The sequence below is a fragment of the Xyrauchen texanus genome, chromosome 23 (assembly GCF_025860055.1).
Source record: "Xyrauchen texanus isolate HMW12.3.18 chromosome 23, RBS_HiC_50CHRs, whole genome shotgun sequence".
Classification (NCBI taxonomy): domain Eukaryota; kingdom Metazoa; phylum Chordata; class Actinopteri; order Cypriniformes; family Catostomidae; genus Xyrauchen; species Xyrauchen texanus.
In genome coordinates, this window is record NC_068298.1 from 37,404,195 (window position 1) to 37,421,321 (window position 17,127).

At 41.0% G+C, this 17,127-nt stretch overlaps 1 protein-coding gene across 3 annotated transcripts in view; it reads left to right on the forward strand.

Annotated features, from left to right (window-relative positions):
- The window catches only part of LOC127617354 (centromere protein F-like), a 53,742-nt gene that overhangs the window by 16,927 nt on the left and 19,688 nt on the right, over window positions 1-17,127 (forward strand). For 2 of the 3 annotated variants that reach the window (XM_052089355.1, XM_052089356.1), the window contains exons 7-11: window positions 10,934-11,115; window positions 11,578-11,703; window positions 12,152-12,280; window positions 14,781-14,903; window positions 15,454-15,589. In XM_052089355.1, coding sequence (XP_051945315.1) covers window positions 10,934-11,115; window positions 11,578-11,703; window positions 12,152-12,280; window positions 14,781-14,903; window positions 15,454-15,589 — 696 coding nt within the window. Of the gene's footprint in view, window positions 1-10,933; window positions 11,116-11,577; window positions 11,704-11,875; window positions 11,928-12,151; window positions 12,281-14,780; window positions 14,904-15,453; window positions 15,590-17,127 lie in introns of those variants that run through there. The other variant, XM_052089357.1, reaches the window with a different exon arrangement.

Here is a 17,127-nt window from a genome sequence, read left to right on the forward strand (position 1 = left end):
TTTTTTTCCTGTATTCTGCTTCGTTACGATCATTCTGCTTGAATTAAACCTTACGGTTCTATCTGAAGGTGTTATTAGCGAGTAACTATGGCTCACAGCTCGATTGCCACTGGTTTCCCACTGACTTGTAAGCTGTGCCCTAATAATCTCCTCCCGGACGACGGTCATGACATCTGCCCGTCGTGTTTGGTTGTTCAACATCTGAGAGAGGCTCTCACGGACCCTTGTCTGCACTGCAGTCTTTTACCTATGTCGGAACGGCGGCCCCGTCTTGCTGAGTTAGACCCCAATTCAACGGTGAAACTCGGGCAGTTGGATGTAGCTCCTTCTCACACTCAGAAGCGTAGGGCGTCTGCGGCCCTTCCATCTAAGAGGAGGGCCACATCGCGAAGTGATGAACATGCGCGTGTCGAGGAAAATTCACACTCTAAGGCGGTTTCTGTACTTTCTTCAGAGATGGCGGAGCTGAAACGCCTGCTGCACTCGCTTCAGCCTGTAACATCTGCTACACCTGTGAAGATGACACAGGAGGATGAGAATGTTCTGAATCGTGGAACCGGGGAAGAGTCGCTTGATTCCCCTCGTTTTTCACATCATTCTGACTTGGATGTGCTTTCTACGATTGCTTCTGACAATTTTTTTCATGATCATGGGAATGCTGTGAATGTTGCGGCGCAACCATCACATCAGGATCTTTTCGCTGGTTTTCCAGCAGCGGAGGGGTCGAGTGGGGGGTCAGTCCAATCATCTGGACAGGCCCAGCCCTCTTCTGATGATACTTTGGCTGTGCTTCGAATGGCTCTTGCTCGTCTAGGACTTGATGAGTCACCTGTCCAATCTGCCCAAACCAATGTCTTTTTCAGGCAGGCCACAGCTGCGACTTCTTTTGCCATGCCACCATGTAAAGATTTTGTGGCCGAGTTTTCAAATGCCCTCACTGGTTCTGGTCTGCCTAAACGGCGCTCAAAGATTGCTCGGACGTTAGCATCTATGGCTGAAGCAGATTCCATCGGGGTGAGTCGTGCTCCAGAAATAGAGCAGCCTGTTGCAGCTTTGGTGGTGTCTCCTGACGAGGCTCTACGAGGGAATGTGCAACATCCCAGTGCGCAATGTGGTCGCACAGATTCATTACTGAAACAGGCATACAAGTCTGTTGCTTACATAACTCGTGCAGAAAACACAATCTGTCAGTTACTACTTGCTGCTACCAGTACGCTAGAACCAGCAAATGTTGATCCCTCAATTTCACAGTTTCTGCAAACGGCTCTTTTGGCAACGGGTCACGTAACCCGCGAGCTGGGTAGTCTTGCAGCCACGCTTCTGGCAGCCCGCCGCCAAGTGTGGCTTGCCCAAGCACGGCTACCTGAGGACTGCAAGAAAACCTTGAGAGATCTTCCATTCGTTCCCGGGCATCTTTTTGGTCCTAATGTTCGGAACTTTTGGAAAAGAGGGTAAAGCTGTCTGAGGCCACTCGTCAGGTACAGCGCAACCCTACCTTTAGGATGCCAGCAGGTCAGACCCGACATCGCTATGCCACACCGGAGCCATATTTCCGCCAGCACGCTATACCTCAGTCAAAGGCCTCGGGCTACTGAGAATGCTACAGTTTTTCAGCCACCTCATCGACATTTGCCAGGAGGACCCCGTCAGCGCCCCCCCGCGACCACTAGAAGTCGCACACATAAAGCCTGAGACACACAGGCCGGCGGTCGATCATTTTTCAGTAGAACAGATAGAGTACTGGAGGACCAACACCGCAGACCCTTGGGTTTTGACGACTCTGAGCAGGGGATATACTCTACGGTTCCGACGCCGGCCTCACAGATTTTCAAGAATCGTTCCTACGGTTGTCAAAAATGCAGTTTGTTCAATGGCCCTCTCTCTGGAAATTCGTTCACTGTTACAGAAGGGAGCCATAGAAAAAGTTCATCCCCTAGTTCAGGAAGAGGGGTTTTATTCAACATATTTTCTTGTTCCGAAGAAGGACGGTGGTTTCTGCCCAATTCTCGATTTGAGGCATCTGAATTTGTTCCTGAAGGTCCTTCCTTTTCGAATGCTGCGCACAGCCGACGTTCTTCGGTCTGTGGCAGCAGACGTTTGGTTTGTAAGTGTCGACCTGAAAGATGCATACTTTCACATCCCAATTGCTGTTCATCACAGAAAGTTTCTGCGTTTCAGTTTCCTGAATCAAGCCTACCAGTTCAAGGTTCTACATGAACACTGGACGACGGTCTTTCCCTTGCTCCTCGTGTCTTCACAAGGTGTGTGAGCGCAGCTCTGTCTCCTCTTTGGATGAGAGGTATGCGTATTATGCCTTATCTGGACGACTGGCTTCTTTGCTCCCCCACAAAACAGCAGACTGTGCAAGACTCCAGACTGCTTTTGAGACATGTGCAGAAGTTGGGGTTTTCTGTGAACGAGAAAAAGAGCTGTCTGAATCCAACACAGACCACTACGTTCATAGGAATAACCCTGAATTCTCGCCTAATGTCTGCCTCCCTGTCTCAAGAACGTGTGACGAACATTCTACAACTCTTGGCTCGCTTTCGCCCGGGTGTCTTTACAGTACCAGGTAGTCCTACGACTAATAGGGATGTTAACTGCTGCTACAGTGGTGATTCCCCTAGGTTTACTCCACCTCAGACCACTTCAGTTGTGGAACAACAGTTTGCAACTAGATCCCACCAAACATCGCCATCGACTGATTGTAATTTCTCACCGTTGCTTACGGGCGTTGAGGTGGTGGAGGCAGGTGGAGTTGTTGAAGATAGGAGTGCCCCTGGGTGTGGTTCCCTCTCGACGGGAGTTTGTCACGACCGATGCTTCCCTCACAGGGTGGGAGGCAACATGGAACCAGAGGGGTATTTGCGGGCGCTGGACACCGACCCAGACAACAGAACATATCAACCTTCTGGAACTACGTGCAGTGTTCATGGCATTAAAGTATTTCATGCCAGTCCTGGCAGGCTGCCATGTTCTCGTTCGGTCCGACAATACCTCAACAGTGTTCCATCTAAACCACCAGGGCGGCACGAAATCCCGCAGGTCTCTACAGCTTACGCACGAGATCCTGACATGGTGCCAGCCACGACTCGCTTCACTGAGGGCAGCTCATATTTCAGGAGCATGCAACCAGACAGCGGATGCTCTTTCCAGGGATCTGGTACATCCAGGAGAATGGAGACTTCATCCAGATGTTGTGCAGGAGATCTGGCTTCGATTTGGAAGAGCAGAGGTAGATCTTTTTGCTTCGGAGATGACCACTCACTGTCGTCTATGGGTTCGCAAGGACAGAAGTGTCCAGCCCCTTGGGCCAGGATGCACTGGCTCACGAATGGCCTACTATATGCGTTCCCACCTATCCCTCTGTTATGGGAGGCATTACACAGGATCTCCCTGTGCAAGCACAGTACTATTCATGGCACCACGATGGCCAGCCAGACCATGATTTCCTTTCTTGCTAAGACTTCTGTCAGGCAATCCATGGAAGCTTCCCCCCAGGAAGGACCTCCTCCCTCAACTGGAGGCCAGCGTCTGGCACCCAGATCCAGCTCGCCTGCAGCTTTGGGTCTGGCCATTGGGTTAAATCCTTCTCTGGAGGATTGTAATCCTGCGGTTATTCACACAATCTCCAATGCTAGGGCTTTTTCCACACGACAGCTCTATGCTGGCCGAATGAGGCTTTTTTCTGCATGGTGTGAGAAGCAAGGGCTCGATCCTGCAACGTGTGACATTCCGAGGATCTTAAGTTTTCTATAACATTTACTGGAGGAGGGCAAAGCGGCTTCCACGTTGAAAGTGTATGTCGCTGCCATTTCTGCATATCATGTTCCAGTTGGTGGATCTTCTCTTGGATCTCACAGTCTTGTCTGCAGTTTTCTGAAGGGTGCACGCCGTCTTAAGCTTGGTCGGAATCCTCACTTTCCCGTGTGGGATTTGCCACTCGTGCTTGCATTCCTTTGCTCATCCCAGTTTAGCCCTTGCAAAGCATTGACGTGAAATGTTTAACCTTGAAGACTGACTTTTTGTTGGCTATTGCTTCTGCGAAACGAAACGTCTGTTAGGGAATTGTGCTTGCGTTGGTTGCCAGATGACTCCGGGGTGGTCCTACGACCCAATCCTTCTTTTTTTCCAGAAGTCCTTCTTCCTCAGTTCATTAACCAGCACATTGAACTGGCCTCTTTTCAGACTTCTTCAGGGTCTGATTCAAGTGCTCAACTTTTGTGTCCTGTTCGCACCTTGAAGCGTTATGTAGACACTACTGCTCAATTTAGACAGTCAGACCAGTTATTTGTCTGCTATGGTGGTGTGAAGAAAGGTGCTCCAGTGTCGAAGCAGAGGTTGTCAAACTGGATAGTGGAAACTATTATACTGGCTTACAAGGCAGCAAGGCAACCATTGCCCTGGGGGCTAACTTGCCATTCCACTAGGGCCATCTCATCTTCATGGGCTGTTTTTAGAGGAGTTTCGTTAGCGGACATCTGCACTGCCGCTACCTGGGCTTCCCCATGCACGTTTGCCAGTTTTTAAAAGGTCAACGTTGCTGCTCATCATGCTGTGAGTTCTGCAGTTCTTCAGGAGCGGCCTTAATTTTTCAACAGGCCAGTGGCATTCCTCATGACTATGTTGGTATGGGTCATCCAGTAGTGTTTAATACTGCCTCTGGCGGTCAGTAGGAATGAAACAGAATGTTAGTTACACATGTAACTGTAGTTCTGTGAATTCCGGATGACCGCCAGAGTTCTTGGTCACTCGGAATGCGCGAGAAAGGCGTACCGAGGCAGAGTGCGGAGCGGCTGTGGTTTATAACCCCCAGGGCTCAGCATACGTCACTATGTGACTTTGTTGGTATATTCTCTCGACCTATCTGGCTGGCGCTGCGATAATCCAGTAGTGTTTAATACTGCCTCTGGCGGTCAGTAGGAATTCACAGAACCACAGTTACATGTGTAACTAACGTTTATATTTATGTTAGCAGACTGATCATTAGTGAGGGGTATCGACAGGTTTCCAGTTATACAAATCCCAGTACTGGAGGCACAAAATATAACCTTGCACAGTAAGCATAGGATAGGAACCCAGTTTTGTATGTTTGATGCTCTGTGAAGTGAGTGTGAACCTCTTTCTTTACATTTAAAAGTCATTCAGGCCTATTTGTTTTTGCAGAACCATGAGGATTTGTAGTAACAGTTAGGACAATGTTGAAGAATGATCCAGGTCAGATTTCATTCCAAAATCAAAAGCGAGAAAGATTTTATTTTGCAGTAAGGAAATTTAAGAAATTGTTAGGATAATTTAAAGTGATAGTTCAACCAAAATATCATACCATGCCATTTTATTGTGTGAATTTCTCATTCTCATAACTGGTAATGTCATTTGTTTTTATTTAATTTGTAAAGTGTGTATATATACACATCATGATAGTGTTTGTTTAACGAATTATATTATAGTCAAATGAGTATCACCATTGAGGGTGAGGTCAAGAAAAGTAAAATGAGTGGTCGCATTATGGTAATGATAATTTGAGGGGAAAGTGTGCTTAATTGTCAAATTCTCACACAATGCAAAAACATCTTAACAAACATGAATCTTTCTTGCAAAAAATGGTCCTGCGATGTTCCACATTACATTAGCCAAAAAATCTCCATGGTCCTCTATATGTGGTTCCTTTCATTTATGCAAAATACACTTTTTATTTTCTGTGATTATGGGTAAAATGTAACCTGGATATTTCTTTACACATTTTATTACTAGTCTTTACAAGTCTCTTCCACACATTTTAAAATTCTCTGAGTATTAATACAGTGTTTCCCAACCTTTTTTCTGCCACGGCACACTTTTTACAACTACAAATTCTACGGCACACCACTATCCCACATAGGCTAAACATCGTCATTGTTTTTCCTTTTCAAGAACTTGTCCATGTTTTTGGTCCATCTTAGTAGCGTGTTTACTTGTAATGTTTGAAATTCAGCTATTAAAAAAAAAAACAAGTCACATATGCAGGCTATACTGAGTGAGGTCACAGGTGGCAAGAGCGCTAAGTGGATAATGAAAAAACAACAAATTAGCTTCTTTTCTACTTTGTAGATTTGCAGGAATGCAAACTCAGAAGGGCCAAAAAGGTAAGACAATCACCGGTCCATGAATATTTTTTCTGGGGATATTGATTTTGAATGTATAAGCTTCCATTCTAGCTATTTTAGTGATTCAAGTTTATTCAAGTTTACAATTGTGCAGAATTAGCTGCAAAATAAAGAGTATTTTGGAAGGGCTTGTTTTTGTTTTTCAAATTTGTTAAATTTTTTTAACTGATTAGTTCAGTGACCTTCTGGAAATGTCACTAGGATGGCGACAAATGAGCTTGTGCTATGTGCTATGAGTGAGTCAGTGAATCATTTTGAGTCGTTCATGACCAAATCAATCAAGAGACTTTATAGTGTTTAAACATTAAAAGAACAAAGCAGATCTGTAGTCTTCCTTCAGTCTGTGCATGATTTTTCATCCAAAGAGACAACAATAATAGTCTAATAATAGTGAGTTGTCCTTCTCTTTAATTAACTTGCATGGCTACAAATCTTCTGACTTCTGTATAAGAATTATAAACACAAAGCAGTTCTATGGTATAATTTTCCTAAAGTAGCCTATTTAAACTGCTGAGCATGACTTTTATCAGAAAAGACCACAATAATAGACAAACAATAATCATTTTGAGTTTCAATAATGTTCTTTCTTCATTGTAAAGCACATTTCACATGAGTTCAGTTGAGGCATCAACACTCCGTTCAACACCAGCGTCAAGCGCCACATTGCCCTCCACATGACAAGAGTTGCAGAAAGTGTCACAGAGGGGCGATTTTACGAGTTTGCCATGTAAAAAAGCAGGGGGTGTTCACAATAAACATTGAAAACATGTATTTGGAAGAGAGCAAAAAAGCTTGCAGTTGCTTTGATAGCAGAAAGTAATAAAGGGACTTGTAATAAAAGGATGTTTTATGATTTATATTAATTCAATAACTGGGGTCTTTGATATTGGTAAACGATAAGATAATATTTCATGAAAACAAATGAGACATTTAATGTCTCTTCACAAATTTGGACATTTTTAAATATTTCTTGTTGCTTAGTACTCTCAAAGACATTATTGGTGAAGCAAAGATGTAAGTGAAAAACACTTTGGTGTAAAGTGACGTCACTTCATAGACTTCAATGTATTCTGCAGCGCTGACACGAGTCATGTGATGACTCTTAACGCATATAAATATCACTCACTTTTGTACATTTAATCATTGCTTTTCACAATCACGTAAGTGACTGATTATGGTTTCAAAAGGCAAATTTCTCAGAAAGGTGAGGAGATTGGATCCCTGAATTATTATTATTTTTTTCATGCATTTATTTATTTTGTGGAATTTTATCATTTTCCATAGCACACCTGAAAATCTTTCACGGCACAGTGGTTGGGTAACACTAAAAGATCATATTTCTTTGTTTGTTTGTGTGCTTTAATGAATAGGGAATTTGTGTGTGGTGTTTTCTGTAAACTCTTGGGTTCAGATCGGCGCACCTGGAACGAGAGGATTAGGGTTCTGTGGGAGATACAGTGCATCTGGAAAGTATTCCCAGCGCCTCACTTTTTCCAAATTTTGTTATGTAACAGCCTTATTCCAAAATTTATTAAATTCATTATTTTCCTCAAAATTCTACAAACAATTCCCCATAATGACAATGTGAAAGAAGTTTGATTGAATTCTTTGCAAATTTATTAAAAATAAAAATGAAAGAAAATCACATGTACATAAGTATTCACAGCCTTTGCTCAATACTTTGTTGAAGCACCTTTGCACCAATCAAGTCTTTTTGAGTATGATGCTACAAACTTGGCACACCTATTTTTGGGCAGTTTCTCTCATTCTTCTTTGCAGGACCTCTCAAGCTCCATCAGGTTGGATGGGGAACGTCGGTGCACAGCCATTTTCAGATCTCTCCAGAGATGTTTAATCGGGTTCAAGTCTGGGCTCTGGCTGGGCCACTCAAGGACATTCACAGAGTTGTCCCGTAGCCACTCCTTTGTTATCTTGGCTGTGTCCTTAGGGTCGTTGTCCTGTTGGAAGATGAACCTTCGCCCCAGTCTGAGGTCCAGAGCGCTCTGGAGCAGGTTTTCATCAAGGATGTCTCTGTACATTGCTGCATTCATCTTTCCCTCAATCCTGACTAGTCTTCCAGTTCCTGCCGCTGAAAAACATCCCCACAGCATGATGCTGCCACCACCATGCTTCACTCTAGGGATGGTATTGGCCAGGTGATGAGCGGTGCCTAGTTTCCTCCAGACATGACGCTTCCCATTCAGTCCAAAGAGTTCAATCTTTGTTTCATCAGACCAGAGAATTTTGTTTCTGATGGTCTGAGAGTCCTTCAGGTGCCTTTTGGCAAATTCCAGATGGGCTGACATGTGCCTTTTACTGAGGAGTGGCTTCCGAATGGCCACTCTACCATATAGGCCTGATTGGTGGAGTGCTGCAGAGATGGTTGTTCTTCTGGAAGGTTCTCTCTCCACAGAGAAACTGTGGAGCTCTGTCAGATTGACCATCGGGTTCTTGGTGACCTCCCTGACTAAGGCCCTTCTCCCCCGATCACTCAGTTTGGCTGGGCGGCCAACGAGGAAGAGTCCTGGTGGTTCCAAACTTCCATTTACGGATCATGGAGGCCACTCTGCTCATTGGGACCTTCAATGCTGCAGAAATTCCCCAGATCTGTGCCTCGATACAATCCTGTCTCGGATGTCCACACACAATTCCTTGGACTTCATGGCTTGGTTTGTGCTCTGACATGCACTGTTAACTGTGGGACCTTATATAGACAGGTGTGTGCCTTTCCAAATCATGTCCAATCAAGTTGTAGAAACATCTCAAGGTCGATCAGTGGAAACAGGATGCACCTGAGCTCAATTTTGAGTGTCATGGCAAAGGCTGTGAATACTTATGTACATGTGATTTTTTTTATTTTTTTTTATTATTATTTATTTATTTATTTATTTTATTTATTTATTTTATTTATTTATTTTTTTATAAATTTGCAAAGATTTCAAACTACTTTCACGTTGTCATTATGGGGTATTGTTTGTAAATGTTAAGGAAAATAATGAATTTAATCCATTTTGGAATAAGGCTGTTACATAACAAAATGAGGAAAAAGTGAAGTGCTGTGAATGCTTTCCGGATGCACTGTATATACAGAGAGAGGAGTGATCGGGACACACATACGGTGTTCTTTTCTCCTGCCTGATTTAGCAGAATTTATTTTATCTGCTGCCAACAGAGAGAGTGCGTGTGTGTGTGCGTGTGTGTGTGTGTGTGTGTGTGTGTGTGAGAAAGAGAGTGATGTGTTAGATCAGGTTTTTGCAAGTTCTCCATTGATTTGTCTTTTTGTGCAATGAGTCGTCAATGAGGTGATCAGGGTGACACAGCTGACTGTGTGTCCTCTCTACAGCTCAGCACCACAGTATCACAACTGATTCTTCCCTCCCTGCAAATGGCTTCTGGATGAGAAATGTAAACTTCGCTGGAATGTAAATTCCTCTCTGGGGTCTGTATTAAACAGTGACAGGTGATTCAGAAAGGGGCCATATTCTCTTATTTTTTTCTTTGATTTTTCACATTTAACTCTTTCCTGGTAGGATTTAATTAAAGGAACCAAAAACAGTTGTAATTTAGTTCATCATTACCAATTCCAAACCTCTCTCTGACACCTTGTCCTAACCAGATGTGATGTGTAAAGATTCCAGCGACAAGCAATCTGTCTGTCCACACCAGGCACGAAGCGACTGCGATATTCATACACTAAAATAAGGATAATTGACAGTAAGATTTAGAAAACAGAGCAATCACATACGGAACTGTATGTTTATCAAAGTGTTTCTTAACACTTTCTACGGCAAGCCCTGAAGGGATAAATATACAATCACACACATACACAGGGAAAAGTTACTTTATGAATCGCTTCCTTATTCAGGCTGTACTCCTGTTATTTTGCTGATCTCCATGTAGCAGGGAAGTGGAGAGAAAGTTAAGTAAAGCTAATGATTGCCATATCCTCACTACTGTTATGCGATACTTTTTTCTGTATTACAGTAGGGTTGTTGCTATACCAAACCAGTATACAGTATTTCAGCAGTTGGTACTAATACCAGTATAATTTCATAAATCAATAAAACCAATTTTTGATTTCACTATACTCCCAGAAATGATGAATTCTTTCCACTGTGTTGACATGTTGTTGGGCTTTATGTTTGTTACCCGGTCTGTTCACGCACACGAGCACACCTCGAAAAGGAACCATCCCTTAAACCACTTAAATGGTGCAAGGAAAATTGCGTTCTCATTTACATGACGTTTCAGAATGCCACTTTTTGTTAAAACAATGCAATAAACTGTTTTCTGAAGTGCATGTTAATGTGGTGACTGGTATTGTTAAATCAAAGTATAAAGTTGTTAAATAAACAAAGTACCAGTACAATTGACATTCTCACATTACAGCACAAATTACAATAATGCAATGATTTTAACAGTAAAATCAGCTTGAATTAAAGGCAGTACAAAATTAATACCTTGGTGTAGAAATACTTTGCAATTTACATAAAAAATATTTTTTTCTGCATTACAGTATTGAGTGAGATTTTATTTTTTCCACAATAAATTGTGATTTTATTTTGTCATTATTTTAATTGCAGTGGAATAATACAAAGATTGTGAAGGCGTGTGATTGTGATGACAGTATCATGATTCAGTCAATGGTCTGGGTGGACTGGGGAGGGAACTTTGAGTTCTAAATGTTACAGTATGTCTAATGCGATGAACTATTTTATTTAATATGTGCAAGGAATTCCTTTTAGAATTTTAGAGTTGTATTCAATAATTTAATATTTCTCTTTCAGAGCTGCATGTACGGATGTCTGAACTGCAGCGTGAGGCTCAGCTGGAGTCTGAGCATTTGAAGGAGGTGGAGTCTCGTCTGGCTCAGACTCACAGAGAGATCAGCAGTAAAGGACAGTGTCTAACACTCACTCAAGATCAACTGACCCGCGCACAGACCCGTATCACACTGGAGAGCGACCGGGTGAGCCCATATTACTCTAGACTCCAGCAACAAAACATTGAAAAGACAAAACTGTGAAAGAAATGTTCTTTAGCCTTAACACTTTCACTGTCATGACTCAGTGTTTCATCTGAGTCTCAAGCTTGCACACACTTTCACACAAAATACTGTTGTGACAACATTTTAGTCAGAACTCACACCCATTATCCAAGTTATCCAAAACATACACGATATAGTTGACATATAAAATGTCTTGCCATGACAATATTTAGATATACTTGCATTTTCCTAATGGTGTTATAATTGCAGTTTGAAGTCACAGTAATTGAGCAACTGCATGGAAATGTTGTACTTTTATGGACATGTAATTTGTTTATCTAATTGTTTTAGAGTATCATGTTTTATTATTATAATATTAATACAGTGTGTATATGTATATTTATTTTTCTATGTATGCATTTAGTGTGTGTATTGTGTTTGCAGGCTCAGGCAGCTGAGCAGAGAGTAAAGCAGCTTCAGGAGGAATTGAAGTGTCAGAGGCAGAATGCTGAAACCAGCCGCTGTAATGCAGAACAGCGTAGGAAAGATGGGGAGAGAGATCACCAGAGGGTGAGACCGTGTGTGTGTGTGTGTGTGTGTGTGTGTGTGTGTGTGTGTGATTCAGTGTTTCCTGCAATGTTCACATTCATTTAAATGAATTAAAAAGAACCTTACTCGCAAAAGTCATTCGTTCTCAAATCAGTCTACACTGGTTGCACTGTACATACATGTGTGTTTGTAGATTGTTCTGTGCTCATCGGTGGAAGAATGTAGACGTTCAAGAACAGTTAATAGTAAGTAGTTAACTGATAATTTCAGTGAAATTTCTCTTTAATTTTTTTTTTTTACAAAATCCAGTCATAGAAATGTATTAATCACGAAGGTTGGAATGTTGGGAACACTAACATAACTGTTGCTCTGATTCAAAAGCAGTTTAGGTAATACTGGAGGAATCTTTTTGCTTGGAAATCCCATTTAAATAAAAATAATGTTTTCTGGACTTGGTTGTGTTGTGTAGGAGCTGTTGGAGCTGCAGAGAGAGAGACAGACTCTGGAGCGACAACATCAGCAGGAGAGCAACAGACTCAACCAGGAGATCCAGAAGGCCAGAGCACTGCATAACACACTGCAGACGCAGTACGACAAGGTACCAGAGACGTGATGCTGTTAACTTCACTACATTTGCAGTAGCGTCAAGGCTAGAGTGCATGGGATAAGGGATAGTTCAGTCAAAAATCATTTACTCACCCTCATGCCATCCCAGATGTGTATGACTTTCTTTCATCTGCAGAACTCAAATTAAGAGTTTCAGAAGAATATTTCAACTCTGTAGATCATTTCAATGCAAGTGAATGGTGGCCAGAACTTTGAAGAGAGAAAAAGCACAAAGGCTCCATACGACTATCTAAATTCATATGACTCCAGTGGTTAAATCCATGTCTTCTGAAGTGATCCAGTCAGTTTTGGGTGAGAAAAGACCAAAATGTAACTTGTTTTTTCACTGTAAATCTTGCCATTTCAGTCTCTAGGCACATCATGATTTCAAGCTCGATTACACTATAGGAAGTGTAATCGAGCTTGAGATCATGATCGCCAAGGAGAATACTGTCAAGATTTATATTGAAAAAGGTGTTATATGATGGTCCGTTCCCACCCAAAACTGACATGGATTAAACCACTGGAGTATTATGGATTACTTTTATGCTGCCTTTATGTGCTTTTTTGAGCTTCAAAGTTCTGGCCAACATTCTCTTGCATTGTATGGACCAATAGAGCAGAAACATAATTCTAAAAATACTAATTTGTGTTCGGCAGATGAAAGAAAGCCATACACATCTGGCATGACATGAGGGTGAGTAAATCATGAGACAATTTTCGTTTTTTTGGGGTGAATTATTCCTTTTAAATTTTCCACAATAGAATGCCTCATCAGAATATATTTTGAATAGCTTGCATTTTGAATAGCTTGTTGAATAGCTAACTACGTTGTCACAAGAGTGTCTTGACTGTGGTTTAACTACTTTACATTATGAGTAGCTTACAGCTTCACAAGCAAGTTTTGAAGTAGCTTCCCCAACGCTGCAAGACACACATATTATGTTTTCAGATCATTAAATTTGAAAATCTGTCCCTTTCTCCATTTCCTGCACTGTTTTTCCTCTCTCTCTTATGTTTCTCTTTCTGCAGTATGTTTGTCCACTGGTCAATGTACTAATGTCACCCCTCTCTTTCTCTCATGCTCCTGCTGCTTCCGTGTCTTCTCACATGCTTCTATTCCTCTTTCTCTCTTTCGTTTTCCTCTTCAGAGGACACTAGAGCGAAGGTCAGTGTTGTGATTTCTGTTTGAAACTCGTAGCATGATTTTACAGAAATGTTTCTGGACAGATGAGTTTCAGGTAGATGTGCGTGTATGTTGTCAGTAATGAACAACATACACGCTCTTTCTTTTGACCTTACACATTGGTGTCACAGATTTGTAGAAGTAAAAAAGTAAAAATCAATTCTATTGGACCGTTAATATCTTTGAACTAAACTTTATTTTCTTGTTTGAGTCCCCTTTTCAATATAGTATTTATCTAATACCTAATAAATAAATTTAGAAGCTAATCATTTCAAGTCTCTGTTACACTCTTGTATCTCCAGTGTTGAATTAGTTATTCCTTTATAGCGCTAATAAGATCTCTGTTTAAATAAGACACACTTGATGCAAACAGCCAATACAGAATCGATAATGGGCTCTTTGTTACACATCAAAAACATTCTCTCTGTACTGGTAAGCCACAACTAAATCAATTGACTTGTGGCCAAACTTGGTTGATTTCCTTTTAAAAATTAGATTTTTTGAAATCTGGATTGTAATTTTTTTTGTTTTTACATTTCAGAGCCACCACAAAAGTGATTTGAAATATCCATGAAATCAAAATGCACCTTATTTACTTTATTACATGCTTTTTTTACACATTGGGAATGATTCATCAGTGATTGTCAACAAAGAAGAAACATTTTTGTCTTGCAAATTTTTTATCAAAATGTAGTGACCTGCTCTGTCTCTGAAACAACCTTCCTTTTTGTATGACGTCACCAAGCCCTCTCATTTTTCAGCTCTTCCCCTCTGACGTTCTGTCATATAGAGACTGCTTTTCACAATCCAGTCAATTCCTAGAGATAGAATAAAGTCTATCTCTAAATGTGTCACTTCATGGATGTACAATGGGTTGCAAATGTGGTCAATGTTGTCTTTTTAAGAGACATTAATGATTGATTTACACATGATCCTTTTGATTCAGTGCAGTAAACTGTCCAGTTAAATGTAGCACTGTATGGTGACTGTAAAATGCATAATTTGTAAGGATGTTTTCCATTGAAGCATGAAGTTTGAAAACCACAGGACTGAAAAGGATGTGTACATTTAGCATTTCGTATGTTCAATGAATAAACCCAAAAGATCATTTGTTTATCATAGCTCATATAACATAGAGCTGTGTGCCGTCCTGCATGGGTTTGAGTGGCATGACTCAATCTGCTGCTCAAACAATATCATGACTAATAACATTTCACTAAAGTTGGAATCATTCAAAGTTCATTTATTCCTCCTTTTTCTTTGCGCACATACACGTGCACACACTGACTTTCTGTCTTTCTGTCAGGTGTGTTTGCAGAAACAGGGTTTGGAGAGAGATCTAGAGGATGGGAGAGGGAAACTGAAGAATACAGAGAGTGACCTGAAACAGAGTCAGAAGAGAGAGATGCAGACCGAGGCCAAACTCACGGTACAACAAACACACAAACAGACTGATCAGTGAGACACAAAGTGCAACAGTACTGTTACTGACTCAGCCAAACTGAGCCTGAGATATTGCACCATTATCTCCTTATGTCTAGTGCTTCACGCTGGGGCTTGAGTTTAATCGCTTTATTTTTAGACTGTATTCAGCATGAGAGCCGTGCATTATAATTACCAAAACCTTTTATGCTGTTTGAAGCACTTTATGTAAGACGGGAACCCGTCATTTAAGTGCAGTGTAATATTATATGAAGATCAGGTTTTCCATTTGATTAACCTCTTTGTCTGATTGAATACTTTCATTTTGTGTATTTAGGTGTGTACATTTGCAGACATACCTCACCCTAAACCCTTTAACACTTTAGTGTTTAGTCACAAGTTTTCTCTTTGCTTAAGTTTTTCTTATTAAAATTCTCAGTCCATTTAAAAAATATCTAGTTTGTTTTGTTGTTGCTTATGTAAATGTATAGAATTGTCATGACTCAAGTTTGACAAGCCTGTCTATGTGACCATGCAAGTCTCGTCCTGTCCTGTAGGAGGTGCTAAGGGAGAGTGAGAGTCTAACTGTGTCTCTGGGGCAGATGAAGAAACAGGAAAAAGCTCTGCAGGAGGAGGTGAAAAGACTGATCGAGGAGCTTGCTGAGGCCCACAAGCTTATTAAAGAACTGCAGGGTGAGATGGGGAGAATTGTTTTTTTTTTTTTTTTTTTTTTATTGGTCAACTGTCCTGGCCCTTCACTGATATCCACTCTGAATCATGCCCATCACTCAATGGGATAGTTCAACCAAAAATGTATAATTCTCTCACCATTTACTCAACCATATGCTGTCTCAAACCCATATGAATTTCTTTCGTCTGCGGAATACAAACAAATGCATTTTGAAGGATATGTGATGTATGTTAGTCCATACAATGTAAGGCAATGTGAACCAAAACTTTGAAGTTACAAAAAGCACAAAGGGGGAGCATAAAAGTAATTCATATGACTCGAGTGGTTTAATCCATGTCTTCTGAAGCAATACAATTGTTTGAGTGAGAAACTGACCAAAATGTGAGTTTTTATTCTCCATTAATCTCAACATCCGGCCCAATTGGAACAGTGATTCTTTGACGTTGCACGTGGTTGCCAGGTACTCAATCCCTGTATAATTATACATCAGTAAGTCATAGCATTGTCATTTTCTAGTGTTGACCATTAACCTTTTGGTGACGATGGTACATTTTTGAAAGTACCCCCCCCCCCTAAAAAAAACTCAAATTGTGGCTTTGGGCTGGGCGATAGGACGATGTAATCGGATATTGACGATGTCTTACAAAGATCCCGATTCCGAACAAACTTGATCGACAATATCGGGAAATGGCAAAACCATGGATCTGTCAAGTCGGCAAATATATTCACCCTGGTCACTATCACCCACCAGATGCGATAGATTAAGATAGTCTATCTTTGCATTTATAATTGTCTTTAGTTGATTTGGGGAGGTGGTTAATTTATTTTACTTTTTTTTTTTTTTCCATTTAGTTTAAAGTGTAATTTGAAATTTAGTTATGAATAGAAATGTATTTTGTTTAAGTTTGTGTTTCAATAAATGAATAACATTTTTAAAGCAAAATCAATAAAGCAAAAAATTCACCGATCCTTGGCAGGTGGGTTGACAATGTAATCTGATATTGCAATATTTAAGGCAATTATCACTAAAAATAATTTTTACATATCGCCCAGCCCTACTTTGACTTTATTTTAACTTGCCTCTGCATTGTCCAAATAGCCCAACGGAGCGTGAAAACGGTCAACCTGGCAACAATATCTGGTCCGTGTACAGTGCTCTGTGCTTGCATCAAGCATGTGGAAGGGTGTGAATGAGCTTCTCTCATTAACGTGCCGAGGAGACTGTGGATGTCAAGATTTATAGTGAATAAGGACCGTTTCTCACCCAAAGTGATCATATTGCTTTCAGAAGACATGGATTAAACCACGAGTCATATGGATTACTTTTATACTGCCTTTTGTGTTTTTTCTTGGGCTTGAAAGTTTTGGATCCCATTGACTTGTATTGTGAGGACAAAAAAAGCTTATACATCCTTCAAAATATCTTCTTTCATGTTCCTGCAGTAGAAAGTCATACAAATTTTAGATGGCATGAAGGTAGGTAAATGATGAGAGAATTGTTATTTTTTTTGGTGAACTGTCCCTTTAACTGTCATAAAAT